Source organism: Cydia strobilella, chromosome 25, assembly GCF_947568885.1.
Source record: "Cydia strobilella chromosome 25, ilCydStro3.1, whole genome shotgun sequence".
Classification (NCBI taxonomy): domain Eukaryota; kingdom Metazoa; phylum Arthropoda; class Insecta; order Lepidoptera; family Tortricidae; genus Cydia; species Cydia strobilella.
This window is the reverse complement of record NC_086065.1, coordinates 885,827-905,965: the sequence shown is the minus strand read 5'-3', so window position 1 is coordinate 905,965 and position 20,139 is coordinate 885,827. Positions and strand designations below refer to the sequence as shown.

Genomic DNA, 20,139 nt, shown 5'->3' with positions numbered 1-20,139 from the left:
AATGAAATTTAATCGCGTTAGACACGGTAATGACATTAATTATGTGTATAAAACGCGAGAGTTTAAAGTGTTATAACACCATATCGGCTTCATAGGCAGGGTCGTCAAAATGAAATAATTGTAAGAACACATGATGATGGCAGTAACAGCCCTAGCGCAGGAAGCTGCGCGCGCGCACGGCCGCGAGCGAAAGCTCGCAGCGAGTAATTGAGCTTATTGTGCTTTTACACTAGAGGACAATTATTTATTATTCATACGTATACATACTACTATTATTCATCATATCACTAATAAATGAATAATGATTATTCATATATTATACTTTGTTTTTTTTTTTAATAATAGACTTACAGGTCATTAAATCATACTAAACGTAATTTTCTGTTTATTTTATGGCTGCGACATACTTTTTTTTAGGAAACAGAAAGTGATACAGCGAAAATTTCAATTTCAATTATTTAATTCAGGCAAATGCCCATATAATTTGTTAGTAATACAATTAAATTAATCTTAATATTCTAATGTTAGTAAATACACATTAAATTAGAAATGAAATATACATAAAGAGTTTTACTACTACTACTACAACTACTACTACATACCTAAAAAAAATTACAACTTAGATTGTATATAGTATATACTATAATGACAAACTATATATTTATCAAACGCTTATTGATATCAATAACTGAACAATCAAACTAAAAGCGAGTCACGTCACCTTGAAACACAAGCTATCATATTTCTAGTATGATGACGAATCTTTCTGTAGGCTTATCTCCTAACAGTCACTAAGTCCTAATCGATAAATAAAAAATAATAGATTGACACGTGTATGTAAAATATAAAATGGCACGCATTGGTTGTGTAAGAAAACTAAAAGCGACGAAAATACAAAACCTTGACAAAAAGTACTTTCGTAGGCGCTAACTTTCACAAATTTTCATATTTTCCGTAGGATATCGACAAATTAACGTAACACATAGCCATAAAGCGGCGCCATGGTCGAGCATGAAGCGAGAAAAACATATGTACAATTGCACATTCAGCATCAAATAGATATAGATAGTGACAGCCAAACTTACATAGGAATAAGGTTGTATTGCGATATATTTGGCCACTTTGGCCGGCACTAACTGTACTTCTTTTTGATGCAAATTGCAGATCAATTTCAGGAACTTATCCGTTATGGAAGCCGGTGCTAAATTCATAGAATGAGTGTTATTGTCTCAAAATAATTTAGTAAAGCCGATCCATAATGAAATTATTTTTTCACCTCAGCAGCTCGAACAAGCCTACTTTCGTCACTCCCTGGAGTGAGGAAAGTGCGACTTCTCGAGTTCGATCTCGTGTTTTTGTGTCCCTCGCTACGCTCAAGATTCTACCTTAGAATCACTCGCTTCGCTCGTGATTCAATTATAGAGTCTTTCGCTTTCTCGGGACTCAAAACAAACACTCGCATGAAAAACCAACTTTCCTCTCTTGTTGCACAAATAACTATAAATTTATGTTTTTAACAATAGTAATAATTAAGGAATCGCCTGCATTTTTTTTGTCGTATAGTTCTTACCAATTGAATGTATTGTTTTTAACAATCTTGTATGATAATCAAAATCATAATGCGACATAAACTGGTTTAGACGGATAAGGAGACAATATATATAAAAAGGTAAAATAATGAGATTTAATCGCGTGAGACCCGGTAATGACATTAATTATGCGATATGGTGTTCGAATCCCGGTAATGGCATTTATTTTTATGATGAGCACAGATATTTGTTCCCGAGTCATGGGTGTGTTCTATGTATTAAGTATTTACATAATTATTTTATTTATCATTGTCTGAGTACCCACAACGCAACCCTTCATGAGCTTAATGTGGGGCATAGTCAATTTGTGTAAGAATGTCCTATAATATTATTGTTTTTAGGGTTCCGTACCCAAAGGGTAAAAACGGGACCCTATTACTAAGACTCCGCTGTCCGTCTGTCTGTCTGTCACCAGGCTGTATCTCATGAACCGTGATAGCTAGACAGTTGAAATTTTCACAGATGATGTATTTCTGTTGCCGCTTTAACACCAAATACTAAAAAGTACGGAACCCTCGGTGCGCGAGTCCGACTCGCACTTGACCGGTTTTTTTCTGCGTTATGGTTAAATATTCTAATTGTAGAGATATAATTCACAAGTACCTAATTGTGATTAGGATTATACATTTGATGTTCTACTTTAACACAAATACAGTTTAAAGTTAAAGCATAACACAGTATAAAGTCGTTATTAAAGGTACTATGTTTTTAATAATTTTAGTAGTAGGGTAGTGTATAAGCTCAGCTAATTTAAGGTCAACTTTTTTCAATTTAAATACTAGCGCATGCCGAAAAATCTACCTGATTGCTCTATTATACAAACCAGAAACCAGATAGTTTATTAAGTAGCGTCGAAACGATATTTTACTATAATGTTAGTACGATAACGCATTTTAACACTCATTATGATGACTTTAATATGTTGATTTAAATATCATTTAAATCGCAAAAACATGTTTGAGCTAATCGCACTTAAACTATCGTGAGACATATTTCAATAGTAGATTGTTAACCAAGGGATGAAAGGCACTCATTTCTGCCGAGGTATTTTGGTGCTCGAACACAGTGAGAGCGCCAACAGTCCGAGGCTGAAATGACGCCTTTCATCCGAGTTAAACACTCTACTTTTCATTTCGAATACGAGGAAAGTAAAATGCATGTGTTTTTTTTTAAACATGACCAAGTATACATTTTTATAGTATTTCTTAAGGGTACTTTCGGTTAACAATTCAGACAAAAGTATCGTTATTTATGGAATGGAGAGTCAAATATCAAAATGAAAAATTTATTACAAATCCATTTAAACTCAAATTTCAATTGCGTATCGTAAAAAAATTAAAAAAGTCGTACTTCGAACGTAAAATGCTCTAGTGCAGACACGTATCATTTTCTGCGCACCTTTTAGAACAACAATGACCCTCTTTCAGAGCATGAGAAATGAAAAATATTTATCAGTACGGTTTTTACTCACTATTGTTACGACGTACATCCGCCGCGGACACTCGTGCCTGAGGATGGATTCCCAAAGAATCCGAAACATGTCGCCAAAAGCGACTAAAAATAATAGTGAGTAAAAACCGTACTGATAAATATGTTTGATCTAGTTATTTCCTTGTGCACCAAATTGAATTTATCTATAGAAAACAACTTTATGATAATATAATCTTTTTTTCTGTCAAAAAAATATTTAAATCGTTGGGTGACAACCCTTGATTGCCCCACTAATAGCACAATTAGCATGGCCGAGACTAATTAACCTTAAGCGATATCTTTATAAAGCTTTTTCGGCCTTTTTACTCCACACAACTCCATTACATGGATAATTTGCTGGACATGTCGACGGACCAATTGGGGTAATTTATTTTGTACAGTCGCCATCAGATATATCAGAGCGCCCGAGGTGCTCAAGATATCTGAACACGCACTCTAACGCCTTGACAATAGAGGCGTGTTCAGATATTTGTGAGCACCTCGGGCGCTCCGATATATCTGATGGCGACTGTATACAAGCCGAGTGTGGTCATCAGCCTAAATAATTGAGTCATTAAAAACTTTTAATGGCAGTAACAACTGGATTCTGGAAGGTATGAAGATGGTATTTGTCAAAAATCTTTTACAGTACATATGGTGCTACTTTCTCGCACTAGTGCGTAAAGTGCACTTTTTGTGCATATTTCGAAAGTTTAAAAGGCCATATGTACTGTAAAACGTTGTTCGATACACTTGCGAAAAGGTAATTCTCAACTCGTGTCGATTTAAAACACTCCCTGCGGTAGTGTTTTAATTTATCGCCACTCGTTTCGAATTTCCTCTTTTCCGCACTTGTATCGAAAATAACTATTTTGATACAAACTTTTATCGCTAACTGTACTTCTCTTTCAACTTACAACAGACAACTTATAGTCATCGAAACAAGTTTAACAAATTCAAACAAAATCAGGTTGCATTATTTTATCACGGGTTTCCCCTCATCTGGCAGAATATTATTTGTCAGAAATACACTTCGCATAGCACGTATCGCAGAAAACATTTAGTCGAATGATACTTTCGCATAAATATATACGAGTACTTGCCATAATAGTAATTTCGAGAGCCAAAAATGTCGAGAAATTTTACCACTGTTTTTGTCTTCTATTCGGATCGAATGATCTCGTGATTCTGAGTAGAAATAACATAAAAAATCTCAAATTTAAAAGTGTAGTTAAATTTTTGAATAAAATGGCCCATACAACTATATTGTATGTAAAACGCGTCATAAGTCACCAGGCTGTATCTCATGAACCGTGATAGCTAGACAGTTGAAATTTTCACAAGTGATATATTTCTGTTGCCGATATAACAACAAATACTAAAAACAGAATAAAGTAAATATTTAAGTGGGGCTTCCATACAACAAACGTAATTTTTTTGCCGTTTTTTGCTTAATGGTACGGAAACCTTCGTGCGCGAGTCCGACTCGCACTTGGCCAGTTTTTTTCTCACTTATACAATCAATTGTGCCATTTTCAACCAAAAGGGTACTTATTGTTGCTTGTCAGGAAGGCGCTATTTCCATATAGCTTCAATTAGAAATCAACCTTATCAACAAGCGACAATGTGGTACCTTTTGGTAGAAAACGTCACATATAAATCCTAAATGAGAAACCTGTTACAAAGCTCCCCAATTTACAGTCCATAATGAACAATTGTACCGTATGTTAAGTCTCTTGCGCAACCTTAGTTCCTTAAAAAGCTCACAAAAGCTTTCAAAATGGCCACCACTGGACTGAACCGGGAACTGTGACTCACGGACAAGCTAACGTACTTTTGTAGTTATATAACACGAGCTAAAACTTGCAGGTAATAAATAAGCATACAGCCCAGCCGCAGTAAGCGGTTTCCGTAGTCTTTGGACGCTTGCAACTCCGTGACCGTGCCAAGTTTTTATTGAACTAAAGGATTATTCCACAGAAATTTTCGAAATTAAATATTTTTCTTGGAATAAATACCATTCCTTTTCTGAGGAACCACGGCCTCTTCAAAAGCTTTACCGTTTCCATAAAAATAAAAATAAAAACCGGCCAAGTGCGAGTCGGACTCGCACGGAGGGTTCCGTACTTTTTAGTATTTGTTGTTATAGCGGCAACAGAAATACATCATCTGTGAAAATTTCAACTGTCTAGCTATCAAGGTTCATAAGATACAGACTGGTGACAGACAGACAGACAGACGGACAGCGGAGTCTTAGTAATAGGGTCCCGTTTTTACCCTTTGGGTACGGAACCCTAAAAACCGGCCAAGTGCGAGTCCGACTCGCGCTCCGAGGGTTCCGTACTTTTTAGTATTTGTTGTTATAGCGGCAACAGAAATACATCATCTGTGAAAATTTCAACTGTCTAGCTATCACGGTTCATGAGATACAGACTGGTGACAGACAGACATACAGACAGACAGACGGACAGCGGAGTCTTAGTAATAGAGTCCCGTTTTTACCCTTTGGGTACGGAACTAAAAACTACCAACCTCATAAAACATGTTTTTGGGAAATGTAAATCTAAACCTACCTATAGGTATTGATATCGTGTTTTTAAAAATATTGTATCGGATTCTATTAAAAATTCTTCTTATTTACGTATCGTAAATGTTTTTGTCTATAATGATGGCTATTTTATAACGTTTTTTTTTCTTCCACAGTACGGCAGCGACGAATTCGGCCACGACTCACCGAGCCGGTACGCGTCACCAAAAGGAGCTGGTGGGGGCGCGTACCAAGAACCTTACTATGCGGGCGGTGAATGGGCGGGCGGGTACTACCAGCCCCCGCCGCCCTACCAACATGACACATACGGCGCTTCACCAGGTAACAATTTATCTTTTAATGATTTGCCACACTGGATGCGTTCTGACGTCAAACTTCAAAGGTTGCTGTCAATGTTGTTCATACATAATGCGGGTTTGACCTGACCGCTGACCGCAGAACGCATCCAGTGTGGCAAATCCTTTACTCTATCCAGACTCCCAACTGTCAAACTGACTCCTTGGGCAGCCAGATATTATCCGCTTTTCTATATTCATAAAATTGGATGAACCCTAATCCGGAATTGGGACCCAATATCAAAAATCGGTTCTGGAATTGGAAACCATCCGATATTGCATGCCCTAATAACTACTTCCAAACAATTAAAAAATACGACTAAAAAAACCTGCCAAGTGCGAGTCGGACTCGCGCACTGAGGGTTCCGTACTTTTTAGTATTTGTTGTTATAGCGGCAACAGAAATACATCATTTGTGAAAATTTCAACTGTCTAGCTATCACGGTTCATGAGATACAGCGTGGTGACAGATAGACGGACAGCGGAGTCTTAGTAATAGGGTCCCGTTTTGACTCTTTGGGTACGGTACCCTATTAAAAACTAACCACCGCCGCGGTCTCTTCCTCGGCTCCTGTCACACTCGGTGCGTCCCACTCCTGACAAAAAGTAAACCGAGGTCCATACTACAATTCTGACTTCCTGAAGTCCCAAATAAAGTATGATACTAACTCATATAACCCTTCTTATTTTGTTAACACCCTCGCTCTAAAAGTGTATGTAATACGTTGTTAAGTGTGCCTCAGTGGGTGTTATTTTCGCTTTTTTTATCATTATCATTCTTTCATTTTTTTCTCGACGCACGTTTGATTAAGTAAGCCAACTTCATTTCTGGTGCTTGATCTGGTCGATCGGATTCTGCATGGGGAGAGACAGGAGAAGAGTGAGAGGTACTGGAATATATTTTTCACCTCAGCAGCTCGAACAAGCCTACTTTCGTCACTCCCTGGAGTGAGGAAAGTGCGTTTTTCCTAACTCCAGGGAGTGAAACAAAGTAGCTTTTTAATTTAGTGAAGGCCATGAACTGCCACTTCATACTTTTTTTTTCGTCTGTATTATTCTGTGTAATTCGAAATACATTTTAACCTTTAATATGTTCTTACTACTGAGGTGAAAAATTATGTGTGCAACACGAGAGCAAAGTTATTTTACATCTCTTGTTTTTGAGTCCCTCGCTACGCTCAAGATTCTAACTTAGCATCACTCGCTTCGCTCGTGATTCAATTATAGCATCTTTCGCTTTCTCGGGACTCAAAATAAACACTCGCAAGAAAAACCAACTTCCCTCTCTTGTTGCAGAAATAACTATTATCGCTCACCTCGAGCAACAATTCGGCAAGAAAGTAGGGCTCGTCAAAAATCGTCAAATGTGTCCTGAATCTAAACCATACAGTCTGCTAGTTGTTTTGTCGGTTGCCCGTCTAGAGTCAACACACAACACCGCTCCTTGAAATAGGACATTGTACCATCTCATTTCCGAGGTACTCTTTAACTTTTTCCTACCCACACTATAACCCTTAAATTCCATGTTTTAGGTCTACCGGGCGCGCCGAGCGAGCCCGCGGGGGCGGAGCTCCCCCTGCCGCCGATGTCGTCGTTCCGCGCCGCCGCGCCCCACCACTCGCCCACCGACATGCTGGTCTCCAAGCCCCTGCAGCCTGTAAGTATCCATAACCCTGATGAAAAACTGCATATCGGGAGATTAATGTGAGGGTAGCCATGCTGGCCTCCAAGCCCCTGCCTGAAAGTAGCCCCCAGGTGAAGAGACGGGGAGAAAAGCTCTCATGTCGTACCAACCACTCGCCTACCGACATGCTGGTCTCCAAGCCCCTGCAGCCCGTAAGGACCTAATCAAATGATTTTACCTCTGGGGCAATTACACAAATCCATAAAGGCCCACAAGTCCTTGAAGATGAGATAACACCTCTCTCACAAGAGAGGATGCCAAAGGCTGTGTGAAGTGGACAGCGAAAAGTCGGAAAGTGAAACCTGGGCTTCGGACCTATGAATGCAAGTGGAGTAATCGCTGGAAAAACGGAGATAGAGAGTAACGTTGTTTACGTGAACGTGGAGGCGTAAGTGAAACAGGATTTACAACCGAAAAGTAAAGCTTTTGTAAACGTTTAATGCACACAGCACTCATCATTATCCTTTTTGAACATGTAGTAAATGTACAGCGAGGTGCAAAAGTTCAGCTGTGTTTACTAAGTAAATGTGTGAAAGTTAGAAGTAAGGTCGCTTAAGACAAATCTGGCATGCAATAAATTTGCAAACAGTTTGTCTTAGCGATCTTACCTCTGCCTATCTTTCAACAAATCATATTCAACGCACGCATAAAGTTTGACCATAACTTCCAGATGTACGCGTCAGCGAGCACACCGGCGGTAGCGGGGGAGGCCGGCAGCCTCTCCTCGTACGGTTCATCGCCGTCCACCCCCGTGCACTCCCCCCCACCGCTACCGGCGCGGCTGTACCCCCCTCTCAAGCACAGCCCCCACATGCACCATCACACACAGGTCAGTCATCAACAAAAGCACACCGACGGTAGCGGGGGAGGCCGGCAGCCTCTCCTCGTATGGCTCCTTACCGTCTACCCCAGTGCAGTCCCTACCACCGCTACTGGCGCGGCTGTACCCCCCTCTCAAGCACAGCCAACACAAGCAGCAGCACCACCGCACGCACGCAGGTCATCATCACGAGCACACCCACGGTTATATTTTCAGAGTACCTGATATAAAAGGTGATCCGCGCGATCACCATTCCTTCCCTCTCAAGTTCGGCGCGCCATACCTTTTGTCCCTTCTAATTTCTGGGCTTTACCCCCTCTTATGCCTTTGAACGGCACGCTTATTGTGTGCACGAAGGCTGATATGGGGTTGTAGCCGCGCGCGTCACTTGACATTTGTAGCGGCTAAAGAGTTAGGGTCGATTGCACCAAATTTTGTTGTAGGGGAAATTTTATAGATCTCTGCTGCGTGACGTTGATCACTCTGTTAATTGTGGCTGGTGCAACTCGCCCTTAACCTGTTACTGTTTATTTAATTCCAGGGCCCCAACTGGGTCGCCAGTGGAGTCTCATCCCCCGGCAGCGCGGGCACGCCGCACCCGCACGGCGTCGTGTTGCCAAACGGCCACCAGCACGTCGCGGTCTTCCCGCCCAATGTTATGGTGAGTGGGGTGCTGAAGCCCCTTATACTAGCGTCTTTTGAGCGTCAGTGTCAGCGCTATGGAAAATGGCGTCGCTGCGCCGACGTAGCGTCCAGCAGCAGCTATAGAGTTCACTAGATGCTGACGCTTCAGAGACGCTAGTGTGGGATGCTCTTAGGGTTGTTGTGAGGTCATCTGTCAAGTGTAGTCTATACTATTATTTACCGTTTCGTTACTACTCGTATTTAAACGAACATATGGTTGAAATAAGAGGTTATTTTACGGTACTTTGGACGTTTTAATATCATTCTTTGGATATGACTTTACCTTCCATATTATCTTGTATGTTTCCAAATAAATCATTTGAGTTTGAGTTTGGGGTTTAAAAAGTCTGTTAACGTACATGATATGAATTTTAATAAATTAAGTGTTTTACCAACGTATAGATTATGCCAATGACCGATGACCTGCATCTGGCGTAATTCATTATAATAATATTAATAATCGAGATACATATCCATTTGAACTTAGACGTAAACATTGAAATTCACTAGCTTTTTTAAATAGTACGATTTCCTAGTGTTTTTAATGATTTTTGTTTTATTCAAGCATGGATCCCAGCATGGATAAATCTAATTTTTAATATATTACAGTGTTATATGATCCGAATCAAAATATTAATAAAAAAAATATAAGCAAATTTTAGAGCTATAAAACTTACTAAATCGTATCGGCAAGTAATATTTTGATTCTGGACCATTTAGTTGCTATTTTAGAGTTGTTACTTACTAGCTTCTTTCACAACGTATGTTTTCACGCATTTTGTAAACAATACTTAATTTTATGCAGAAAAATAACAAATATTTCGACTGCACTAAACTTAGTGTAGTTTTATCAATATCAATAATAATTTAATTCGAACAAAAGTGTATAATGTGTTAGAAACATACATACTAACACTTAAATTTACTTTATATGCGTCACCTTTATTTTAAAATGTCTGACGTTGTGAAACAAGCCATAGTTTTAATTAATATTTAATTTGTTTTGTTTACGGTTTTAACTTAATACAGTATGACTTCACTTTTATGACTATTAATGAGTAATACTCAGTTAATAGTTTTTAAATTATTGCTAACCAAATAGTGCAAAAGATATGTTATTAGTTATGTGCAAAACCGGTTTTTGTATGAAAAATAACCGGTTTCTATTTTCTTACCAAGTCATACTGTGTTTATTGAAACTTTTTTCTTGTTTTTTTTTTTTTAATATTAGCGACCCGTGTGGAGCTTGTTACCATTGCCCTAGATGTAGTAGATAGTGTGGTTTAGTAGCTAGCTTCTCGTTCTAACAGGAAAACATACATACATCATTACAGCCACTGACTGCCTAATGCATTCATAATTCTCTATCCGCGTAAAATATTTTTCTTTCGTTCTGATTCAAATATTTATAAGAATACAAACGCTAATCTACATATAGACATTATTATAAAATTAATTACCGAAAAATACTGAATATATATTAATTTTTCCTACGCTATAAAGAATATGTTTGATGTAAACGTAACATACAGTCGCTGCGTATATCATTTTTATGTTTATCATTGTAGAAAAATCATTTAATGTGTAGACACATTAGATGAAAGCGAATAAATTTGTCAAAAAAAAAACGATTTATTTATCTAAATAATTTTTCACTTTTCTATTTCAAATTCAGTAACAAATATGATTTAAAGCAAGAGTGATTCCTTTTTTCTTATTAAATTAGTAACCTAAATATCTGTTATCACTATCAGGTGAGACGGTGATTGGTGAGTTTATTCACTTTTTTATTCTTTTGTAAGGCCAACGTAATTAAAAAAGAACACACGTGTTTCATTTCCAAATTTTAACAAATAAAAAACCTAGAATAAAAAAAATAAAGAGATTATTCCTCCTCAAGTAGGTATATCGAGTTCAAGTAGGTTGGTAAATGGTGCGGGCTCCCAGCGTCGTACGAGCGCGAGCACCAACAACGAACATGTGTGTGTCGTAGGGCGCGCCGGCGGAGCAGCGGCAGCTCGACGAGGCCATGGTGTTCCTTCGGGAGCACTCCGACGTTGGTGTAAGTATTACCAGACGTGACTCACTCCGCGATTTCTTCGCGCCGCTACAAGTACATGCGGCCGCCCCCAGTTCTGAGGTCTAGCTATAGTAATTGCCGCTCACCACTACCAACCGCTACGGAACGGATGGGCCACCTAGCGGTCATATCTGTCGTAATAGACGCGTTTTGTTAGAGAGTGAATCTTCTGTACCTAGTACTATTATTTTTAAAGGGTCGGCAACGCGCATGTAATATCTCTGGTTTTGCAGGCGTCCATAGGCTACGGTGACTGCTTACCATCAGGTCGTGGTATAAAAAAAAAATTGTGGTATTACGGCGGCACGCGGTATTTACTTCAAATAAGTGACACAAGTCATGTCGAGCTCAGTTCCATTTGAACTTGCCCGCTTTCCGAGCTACTTCTACATTTTGAATATTAAACGCAGCATTTGAAATATCGGAACAAATGGAAAAGGAAGCCGAGACTCCCAAAAGAGCAGTTACAGAAAGTAAGAAGTAATACATTGGGGTATGATTGTATAATTTCACACCTATGCTGCGCTATATCCATCATATTCATCAAATCATCTTCCGAAACCCATTGGATATAATTCTAGTCACTAAGTATTGACTAAAAGTAAGTTATTAGTGATTGCGTGGCATGGTTTGGTTTTCAGCTTTAATTTTTGTTTTGCAAATCCTAAATAACTTAGTGACATTGAAGTATTTTTTTCTTTGGTAACCGTACCCTTCCCAGTAACATTTGTTAATAAGTTTGCGAATTGCTCAAAGTTTAGACTTTACTCTCAGTTTAGGTTAAATTGATTGTAGAAAAGATGTAGTCTGAGAAAAAACGCCCCGAATTTAACAGCCCAGCTAGCTGGAGAAGGCGCCATATGTTCTGTGATAACTGAATGTTTAAACATCATTATTTGACATAGTGGCATAATGTAGCCTTATAAATAATAAAAATAAATAAATAAAAATGTTATTTATTCACTTGAATGAAAGTTAAATTTAAAGTGGTTATATTGTCCAGGGCGTCATTTGATGTTTGTACTAAAATTACCAGGGCGCCAGAATGGAAGAGAGGTTGGATGACGCCATCAACGTGCTGCGTAACCACGCGGAAGCCCCCGAGCTATACCCACAGGATGTTCACCACCAACCACCAGGTATACTATACTAATAATACATACTATACTAATAATACATACTATACTAATAATGAAATATTAGAATTTCCTTTATTTTTGCTTCTTATTTTAAATTTTTTTACACTGTCTGGTTGATCTGAGTGATATTTTATGATAAAATTGCCTATAGTCTACCACTTCCTTTAATAATTTACTTTTAACTGTACTTTACTATTTTTTTATTTGCTTATTAGAAGTTCAATGAAGAGTAATCTATCCACTCTAAAACGATGGCAGGCAATGAGGACCTAATTTAGTAATAATAGTTATAAAATAAGTTGAGAAACTAATTCAGTTTTTTCTTAAAAATACCGGTACCAATTTTTCTTTTTAAAAGCTAACCGGTTATTATCGATTTTTGTTTGACATTATTAGATTTACTGTGTATTTGTCATTGTATGTTGTATGTGAAAATCAAAAAGGTACCATTGGAATCCATAATGGTTTCTTAAAACCGGTTCAGGGCCGGTCTCATGAATGCATATACATATTTGGTTATGCATCTGTACGAATCTATCTTGTGTTTGTGATTGTACCTTTTAGACGTTGAGTATCTTATGTCTGTGTATTTTTGCGATTATTCTTTAGCAAGTTTTTATTCCAGTATCGCGGCTGGGCCCCGGCCCGAGCCTTCCGCAGCTGCACGGCGAGCCGCCCGTCAAGATGGAGCGGCACGTGCTGCCCAACACCAGTACGTATCCAAGTAAGTGGCTGTTTCAACAAACGTCAATAATCTTAAACTCTTACTCAAGAAAACTACAACACTCAGCGCTAGAGACTGCAAGTGCGAGCGTGACAATCAGGTTAATGATTCACGACTCTACAAGCAATTTGGTTCTGGCCCTACAATGGCCGTTCTCGATTTTCCTTCCAATTTGTATGAAAACGCCACGGGCGGGTAACAGGGAGAAGTAATTTTCTGTAGTTTTTTGTGAAATAAAATTTGTAATACAATTTACTGGTTATTAATTTAAGCACATTTAGTGTGCTCTAAACTAGTTGATATTAGTGATTTTGTAGATTTAAGCCAATAAAAACAAAGCCCGGTTCTGTTCCTACAAGTTAGTCATTCAAAAGCTTTACACCTTATAATTTTGTTTACAGAGAAGCGTAAAGAGCCTCCGGATTCCGGGCTGGACTCCAAACCCTCGTCGTCGGGCTCCGCCGACCTCGCCAAGCCCGGCTCCAAGCGCTCCCGGAGATAGTGAGTCATACACATACATACATATCGTATAATCCATTCATACCTTCCCTGTATTCACGAACAAAGGAATACTAATGAATCGTAGACAAATTTGACAGTAGATAGCACTGTACGACCTTTACGATGTCATGTTATATGATGATATGATATGGATTGCCAAGACCTTTTGAAAGAATCTGTATTGCATAATGGATTCGTCTATTTCAGCTTTCTTAGTGTTCCTTTGTATACAGTTAAAAATGAAAGTATTTTAGACATATTATGTAAAGTTTCAACGTCTCAAATAGTGTTGAATGGATTACTGTAATAACGTGATTTAATTCAATGTCAACCATAAATAAAAGATTCGTTTAATAATTAACTGCTCTGCTTCCATTTAAACATTAAACTTTGATGAGAAAACCCTGCCTTACGTTAATTTTATTTTGTAATCACAATTTTATTATAAACGAATCTTTAAAATTTTCCTCGTAACATATTATAATGTATCTATCATATATTCCAACTACAGTGACCAATTACAAGGTTAAAGTAAACTAATTTAAAGTCCTCTCTGAAACATTTTTCTCTTTTACATCGCTATGAATATGATATATACATTCTTACGGTTACAATAGCTACTGCTCAACATAATATAATCATAGATATGATTCACAATTACGTTGGTAAGGTAAATATTGTAACCGGTTTTAATTTATCGCTAGTCGGTCGGAGTGACCCGCGCGACGCCGGCCGACGCTCGATATTTTTCAAACGCATTCCGAACCTTATATCAGTTAAACATTAAAATACGATCCGGTTTATTCCATGAAAATCCGGTTAACTGCTTTTCATACAAAAAACCGGAAGCATTCATTTTATTAATTTATCTTTAATATCTTCATAGTTGTATCTATTGTATTACCTTCTTGATTGTTCCAGCGTTACAGTTTCTTTTAATTCTTTTATTTTTAAATCAATGGCAGAATTTTAAATCATATCGTAAATTATTTAATATCTAAGTTTTCCGCTGTGTAAATTAATTTATCAAGTAGTTTTTAACTAGAAACGGTTAGTCCAACAGACAAACTCATTCTTGAGTTTTGTGGGGCTATGTTTAGTTAAGAAGACTTAATAAATAAATAAAATAATAAATACAAACGTAATAATGAGTGATAGTGTTCGGAGTGTATAGGTAGTGTGTGTTCGTTCTAGCGTCCCCGCCGCGCCGGCCTCCGACTTCGGCCGGTGTCGCCCGGGCCCCGGCCCCGATGCAATGTAAGTTACATTGCTCACATACACAACTAAACGTAATGCAATCCGGTTTTTAGTTAACCGGTTTGAAAAATAAAACAAAATTTATTGAGTCATCTCAGTATCACTTTTGGATATATTTACTTTAAATAATGTTTGGTTTTCGGTAATCATTTTTTGAACCATACAAATAAACTGGATTGCATTTATTAATTAATAATTTTTTTAACTCAACAGTTAGACATGTAATTGAATTGATTACTCTTTTGATACAATTTTGGTGTTAATTATTATAAATCGTTACAAGATTAGAGGACCTAACTATTCAGTAAGTTATAGTGAAGATTTGTATTTTACTAGTAGCTAATGAAACCTAGTAAGTGTATAAATTAATAAAAAAAGTCGTATTTTTTCAAATAAAACATTCAATAGCTGATTTTTAATTATCATTTGTAAGTTTCATAATCTACTAGTATGTTTGAGGGTTCCGTACCCATAGGTTAAAAACGGGACCCTATTACCCAGACTCCGCTGTCTGTAGATGTCGGTACGTCTGTCACCAGCCTGTATCTCATGAACCGTGATAGCTAGATAGTTAAAACTTTCTATATATATGTATTAAAATGATAACGAAGTTTCAAAATTAGGCTCTTAAATTTTGCATTGGTTTCTAATGATTCTCACCAATTTTGTATGTCCAACAATTTACTATTAATTATTGTTAACATTATTTACAGACCCGATTTTAAAGCCGCAAGTTACAATTTTACATGGCTTAATTCTCAACACCAGCCATAAGACCGCTCATCATTACCCAAGCAAGCGTCAATACTCAATCGTATTATGCCGGTCTGCACATGTATAATTGGAACTTGTATTTTTATAAAATTGGGTCTTGGTATACTGAAGGTCTACTGCGATAATCAAAAATCTAAATTGCGTTTACTGTATTTCTATTGGTCTTGTATATTCGAGCGATATAAAGGCAAATATTGCCCTGCTAAGCCAATTAATTGCCTTAGACACCTTAAGCCTCTAGTACATACGAAGCCATAATTATATGGCAGTTTAGGTGCGTTGGGATAAGATTGAACGGGTTTTTCATGAGGGGTAAGACAAAAAATCGTCCGTGTGCATTACGGGCGACTTTTCATCTTACCCCGCATGAAATACCCTTTCTGTCTTATCCCAACGTACTTTATATCATTAAACTCTATTGACATATGTTAAAGTTCAAATTTAAACAAATAATTTTTATGACATACACTAAGGGTTAAATTCTGTAGTTAAAAATTTCAAAATGACTTGTTTTTGTTTTGGTATACCGTTATTAGGAGGGCAGAATAGATGAAAGAAATGGTTTTGCAGTAGGCCTTTAATTTAACAATAGGGGGTATTACTGCAATGTTCTGTCACCAGAGTGCAGCACTAGCCCTTTTAGTAAACCATAGAGTAACTTATACATACTGTACCTTTAACAGTTTTTTGACAAGTTTTCAGAGATAATAAAATATGACATTGATGCATCAAGGCGGTTTACAGAGGACCTATCGAGAAACTCGAATCCGAAATTTCGCTATCTGCCGCTATCGCTCGAATATTCAAGAGTGACAGAGATGTTACATAACGATATTTCGATTTTCTTGTTTCGCGATAGGCCCTCAGATTGTGGTAGTGGCGCTCCCTACGCAGGGTTTCGCGTAATATTCCCTATTGTTACGACTTAATTGTGCCTGTGTAGCTGCTCGTCGGCGGACGAGGACGACGTGGACCCGGACACGAAGGCGGCGCGCGAGAGAGAGCGCCGGCAGGCCAACAACGTGCGAGAAAGGTGAGGACTGAACTACTACACGACCCACCGCCAACAACGAACATCGACATTCCTGTATCCGTGTCTCTATCGCTCGAGTGCAAGAGCGATAGAGAGGCAGATAAAGAAATTTCGATTTTCGTTTTGCGCGGTAGGGCATCAGAGCGGATGGTTTTATCGTCATTTATTGGCTTTGGAGTGATATTAAACGTTATCAAAAATGTTTAGAAAAACATGCGTCTTTCCTGTGTACAGTTTTGAAGAGATAAAAAGTTTGAACTGAACATGCCTGTAAGAGTTCACCGAAGAAATTAGGCTTTAAAGTTTATTTATTTTATGATGCTTACAAAAATACAGGACAGACGTATACACTATACTTAAAAAAAATTGATCCATAACCTTATGAACATTATTACAAAAGTGAATCAAACGCAGAAGTACCTATTAATGAGGCACATGTAAATACAGTAAACCGGTTAAATCTAAATTACAAACCGGTTAATTTGTATGAACAATTAACTGGTTCCGCCCATAGTATGAACCTAATCTAATGATTTCGGTGGAAATTTTTAAATTGTCTTAGTAGATTTATCATCGATTTGACTGTTGCCATAATTAATAATTATTAATTTTTCATTGTTTATGCCACAAATAATGCGACATGCGTCCATACGTCCGTAGTAATTTATTATGACAAAGTTACGTATACACGTTAGAACCATCTGTATCCTGATTTTCAGCATTTATAAGCTGGTGTTATACTTGTCCTTGTCTATACCATATTTTCATCCCTTGCTTCCCGAGTCCAAACATAATATCATTTTATCAATGTACATTATGTACATTGAACGGTCAAGCAATTTGATTTCTGAGCCACTTGGTACCTTGTCACAGTGACCATAATCGAGATCCCCCAGATGATTGTCACTGTGACAAGATTCAAAATGGTACAGAAATGAAATCCTTACACTGTGTTTTCCCGTGAATAAATATTTTGCAATTAAAGATGGACCGTCTTTAACTGCCAGACCCTTTGCAGCACATACGATAACATCTAAAGTAATGTTATAGATGCAACGCACACATTTTACGTATTTTTATTGTATTAGTGTGCATTATGCTATGTGTAGAATTTTTTTTAAGGCGATAAGATGCTCTGAGGAGGGGTGTGCACTTTGAAATTGGTTTATCTATCTTACCATTTAAGAGCCCATCAACGTGCTCACTAGCGCCACTGCTAAATAATTGTGAATTTTTAAATTTAACGATAGAATTTTAAAAAAGAGGGCTCTACGTACTGTATTTTGTATTTAAGTACCTTCTGAATACATCAAACTACTGTCCGCGCGCCAATTCCGTGCATTCGGTGGTCGAGGAAGTGGGGGGGTGTGCGCCGCGCCCGTACGTACAAAATGACACCACTCGGTCATGACGCCCAACATTCCTCAGCCGTGCACGGAATTCGCGCGCGGACAGTTTTTATGTTGCTGGATTCGTCTATCAATGAACTCAATACAAAAACGGATGTTTTAACTTCGGACGCATAGATTGACTAATCCAGCAACGTAAAAACTATTATAATGTATTCAAAAGGTACTTAAATACAAACTACAGTACTTAGCGGTCCCCTTTTTTATATATCTATCGTTAAATTTAAATAATCACAATTATTTAGCAGTGGCGCTAGTGAGAACGGTGATAGGCTCTTAATTCTTACTTGTGCCAATTTCATACAGGGCTAATGAATAAATTTATGATATGATTTATTAAGCAACTGTTAAAAAAAAAAATTATGTTTGGACTCTGCTTTTAGGTGTACCTTTTATATAAACTAACATATGTATTATAGTTTCAGCATTCCATTTTAACAAGCGGTCGCAGTATGTAAAATATTACACGAGATACGCTCATACATCTCTCTCTTAGGTCCTAATTTCGTGTGAAAATTATTCTTTTGGTTTTTCATAGGGTTTCTTCAGGTGTAAGTCTTAATTAATACGTGTAGAATGTAAATCAAAACTATTGGTGGTATATATAGTTCAAAATATGGTCAAAAATGTATCTAAAAGATAACAAAAATGTTTAAACATAAATAAAATTGATGCATGTAGCAGGAATCGGATACCGGTATTTTTTGTATGAGAACGAAACCGGTATTTTTTCGTTCTTTGTTAATTATTTCATTTCTAATTGGGCAATCTAATAATACGAAGTCGTTACCTAAAAACACAGCCGAGTTCTACATTTGGATATTTCGAAGTTTTTGCAAAAAACCGGTTCCGATCCCTGGCATGTAGTGGTTTGTAACTTTTTAGGATTAAAGGTAAGTAAGTACATGTACGAACATTATAGGACATTGGGTACGCTGGGTCTGGCTATTCATTGGCTATCACTACAACAAGGTATTTGCATGTTTTCTATCATTTTCTATCAATTTTTCACTAATATGGGGTTCTAAACCAGTTATAATGTTTAATTCAAGACAGAAATATTTTACACTATCTGTCGGAAGCAATTATAATTTCATAATAAATTAATATTGTTGAATTTTAATACATAGGCAATGTTGTTATTAAATTACAACTTTCGATTTGAGCATTTTTTATTCAATAAAAATTTTTTTTTTTAAATAATTAGTTCAAAAGGAATTCAAATCCACAATACCAATAGATAAGTATCTACGCTATTTTGATTTTAACTTCTAAACTAACATTAACATCAAACCATTATGTAATCGATTTAATACAAACATTTTACATGCAATAATACATATAATATCTAGATGCTAAATGGTGGTACTTGTTTCATTGTTTTTTGCCTTAAAAAACAAGAGCTAAACCACCATTAAGAGCCAATTAACGTGCTCAATAGCGCCACTGCTAAATAATTGTAATTATTTAAATTTAACGATAGATATTTAAAAAAGAGGGCCGTAACGTACTGTATTTTGTATTTAACTACCTTTTGAATACATCAAACTAGTTGTTAAGTTGCTGGATTCGTCGATCTAACAAAACAAAAACGGCCGTTTTAACTTTGGACGCATAGATTGACGAATCCAGCAACGTAAAAACTATTATAATTTTTTCAAAAGGTACTTACATAATACAGTACGTAGCGGCCCACTTTTTTAAATATCTATTGTAAAATTTAAATAATCACAATTATTTAGCAGTGGCGCTAGTGAGCACGGTGATGGGCTCTTAATTAGAGACATGTAAAATGTTTGTACGGGGCGTTCATTGCAAAATTCCATTCTCACTCTGATTTCCGTTTGGGACTCGGTATTTTGTTGAAACAGGCAATCGGCTGTCTCTCTCGCGCGCCGCCTTCGTCCGAGGTAACATGAATGTTTTGTTTCACCGTTTTTTGAACAAAACTGTGCCTTTTAAAGTGAAATACAGTCAACAACAGAGATAGCTAAGGTAAGGTATAGTCGTTCGATTTCTAGCTGGCCCCGAACGGCTAATCCTTTGTCTATTGTTAAGTAAAAGGGCATTCTAGACTTATATTGACCGGGAT

The 20,139-nt window shown here is 37.3% G+C and overlaps 1 protein-coding gene across 11 annotated transcripts in view; it reads left to right on the top strand.

Moving 5' to 3' along the window:
• LOC134752810 (protein daughterless) overlaps positions 1-20,139 on the top strand; it is a 172,012-nt gene that overhangs the window by 143,552 nt on the left and 8,321 nt on the right. For 5 of the 11 annotated variants that reach the window (XM_063688559.1, XM_063688558.1, XM_063688549.1 and 2 more), the window contains 10 exons: positions 5,763-5,928; positions 7,475-7,599; positions 8,297-8,455; positions 8,988-9,107; positions 11,124-11,192; positions 12,247-12,349; positions 12,975-13,073; positions 13,475-13,574; positions 14,769-14,831; positions 16,549-16,638. In XM_063688559.1, coding sequence (XP_063544629.1) covers positions 5,763-5,928; positions 7,475-7,599; positions 8,297-8,455; positions 8,988-9,107; positions 11,124-11,192; positions 12,247-12,349; positions 12,975-13,073; positions 13,475-13,574; positions 14,769-14,831; positions 16,549-16,638 — 1,094 coding nt within the window. The remainder of the gene's footprint in view (positions 1-5,762; positions 5,929-7,474; positions 7,600-8,296; positions 8,456-8,987; positions 9,108-11,123; positions 11,193-12,246; positions 12,350-12,974; positions 13,074-13,474; positions 13,575-14,768; positions 14,832-16,548; positions 16,639-20,139) is intronic. The other 6 variants (XM_063688556.1, XM_063688550.1, XM_063688557.1 and 3 more) reach the window with 5 other exon arrangements.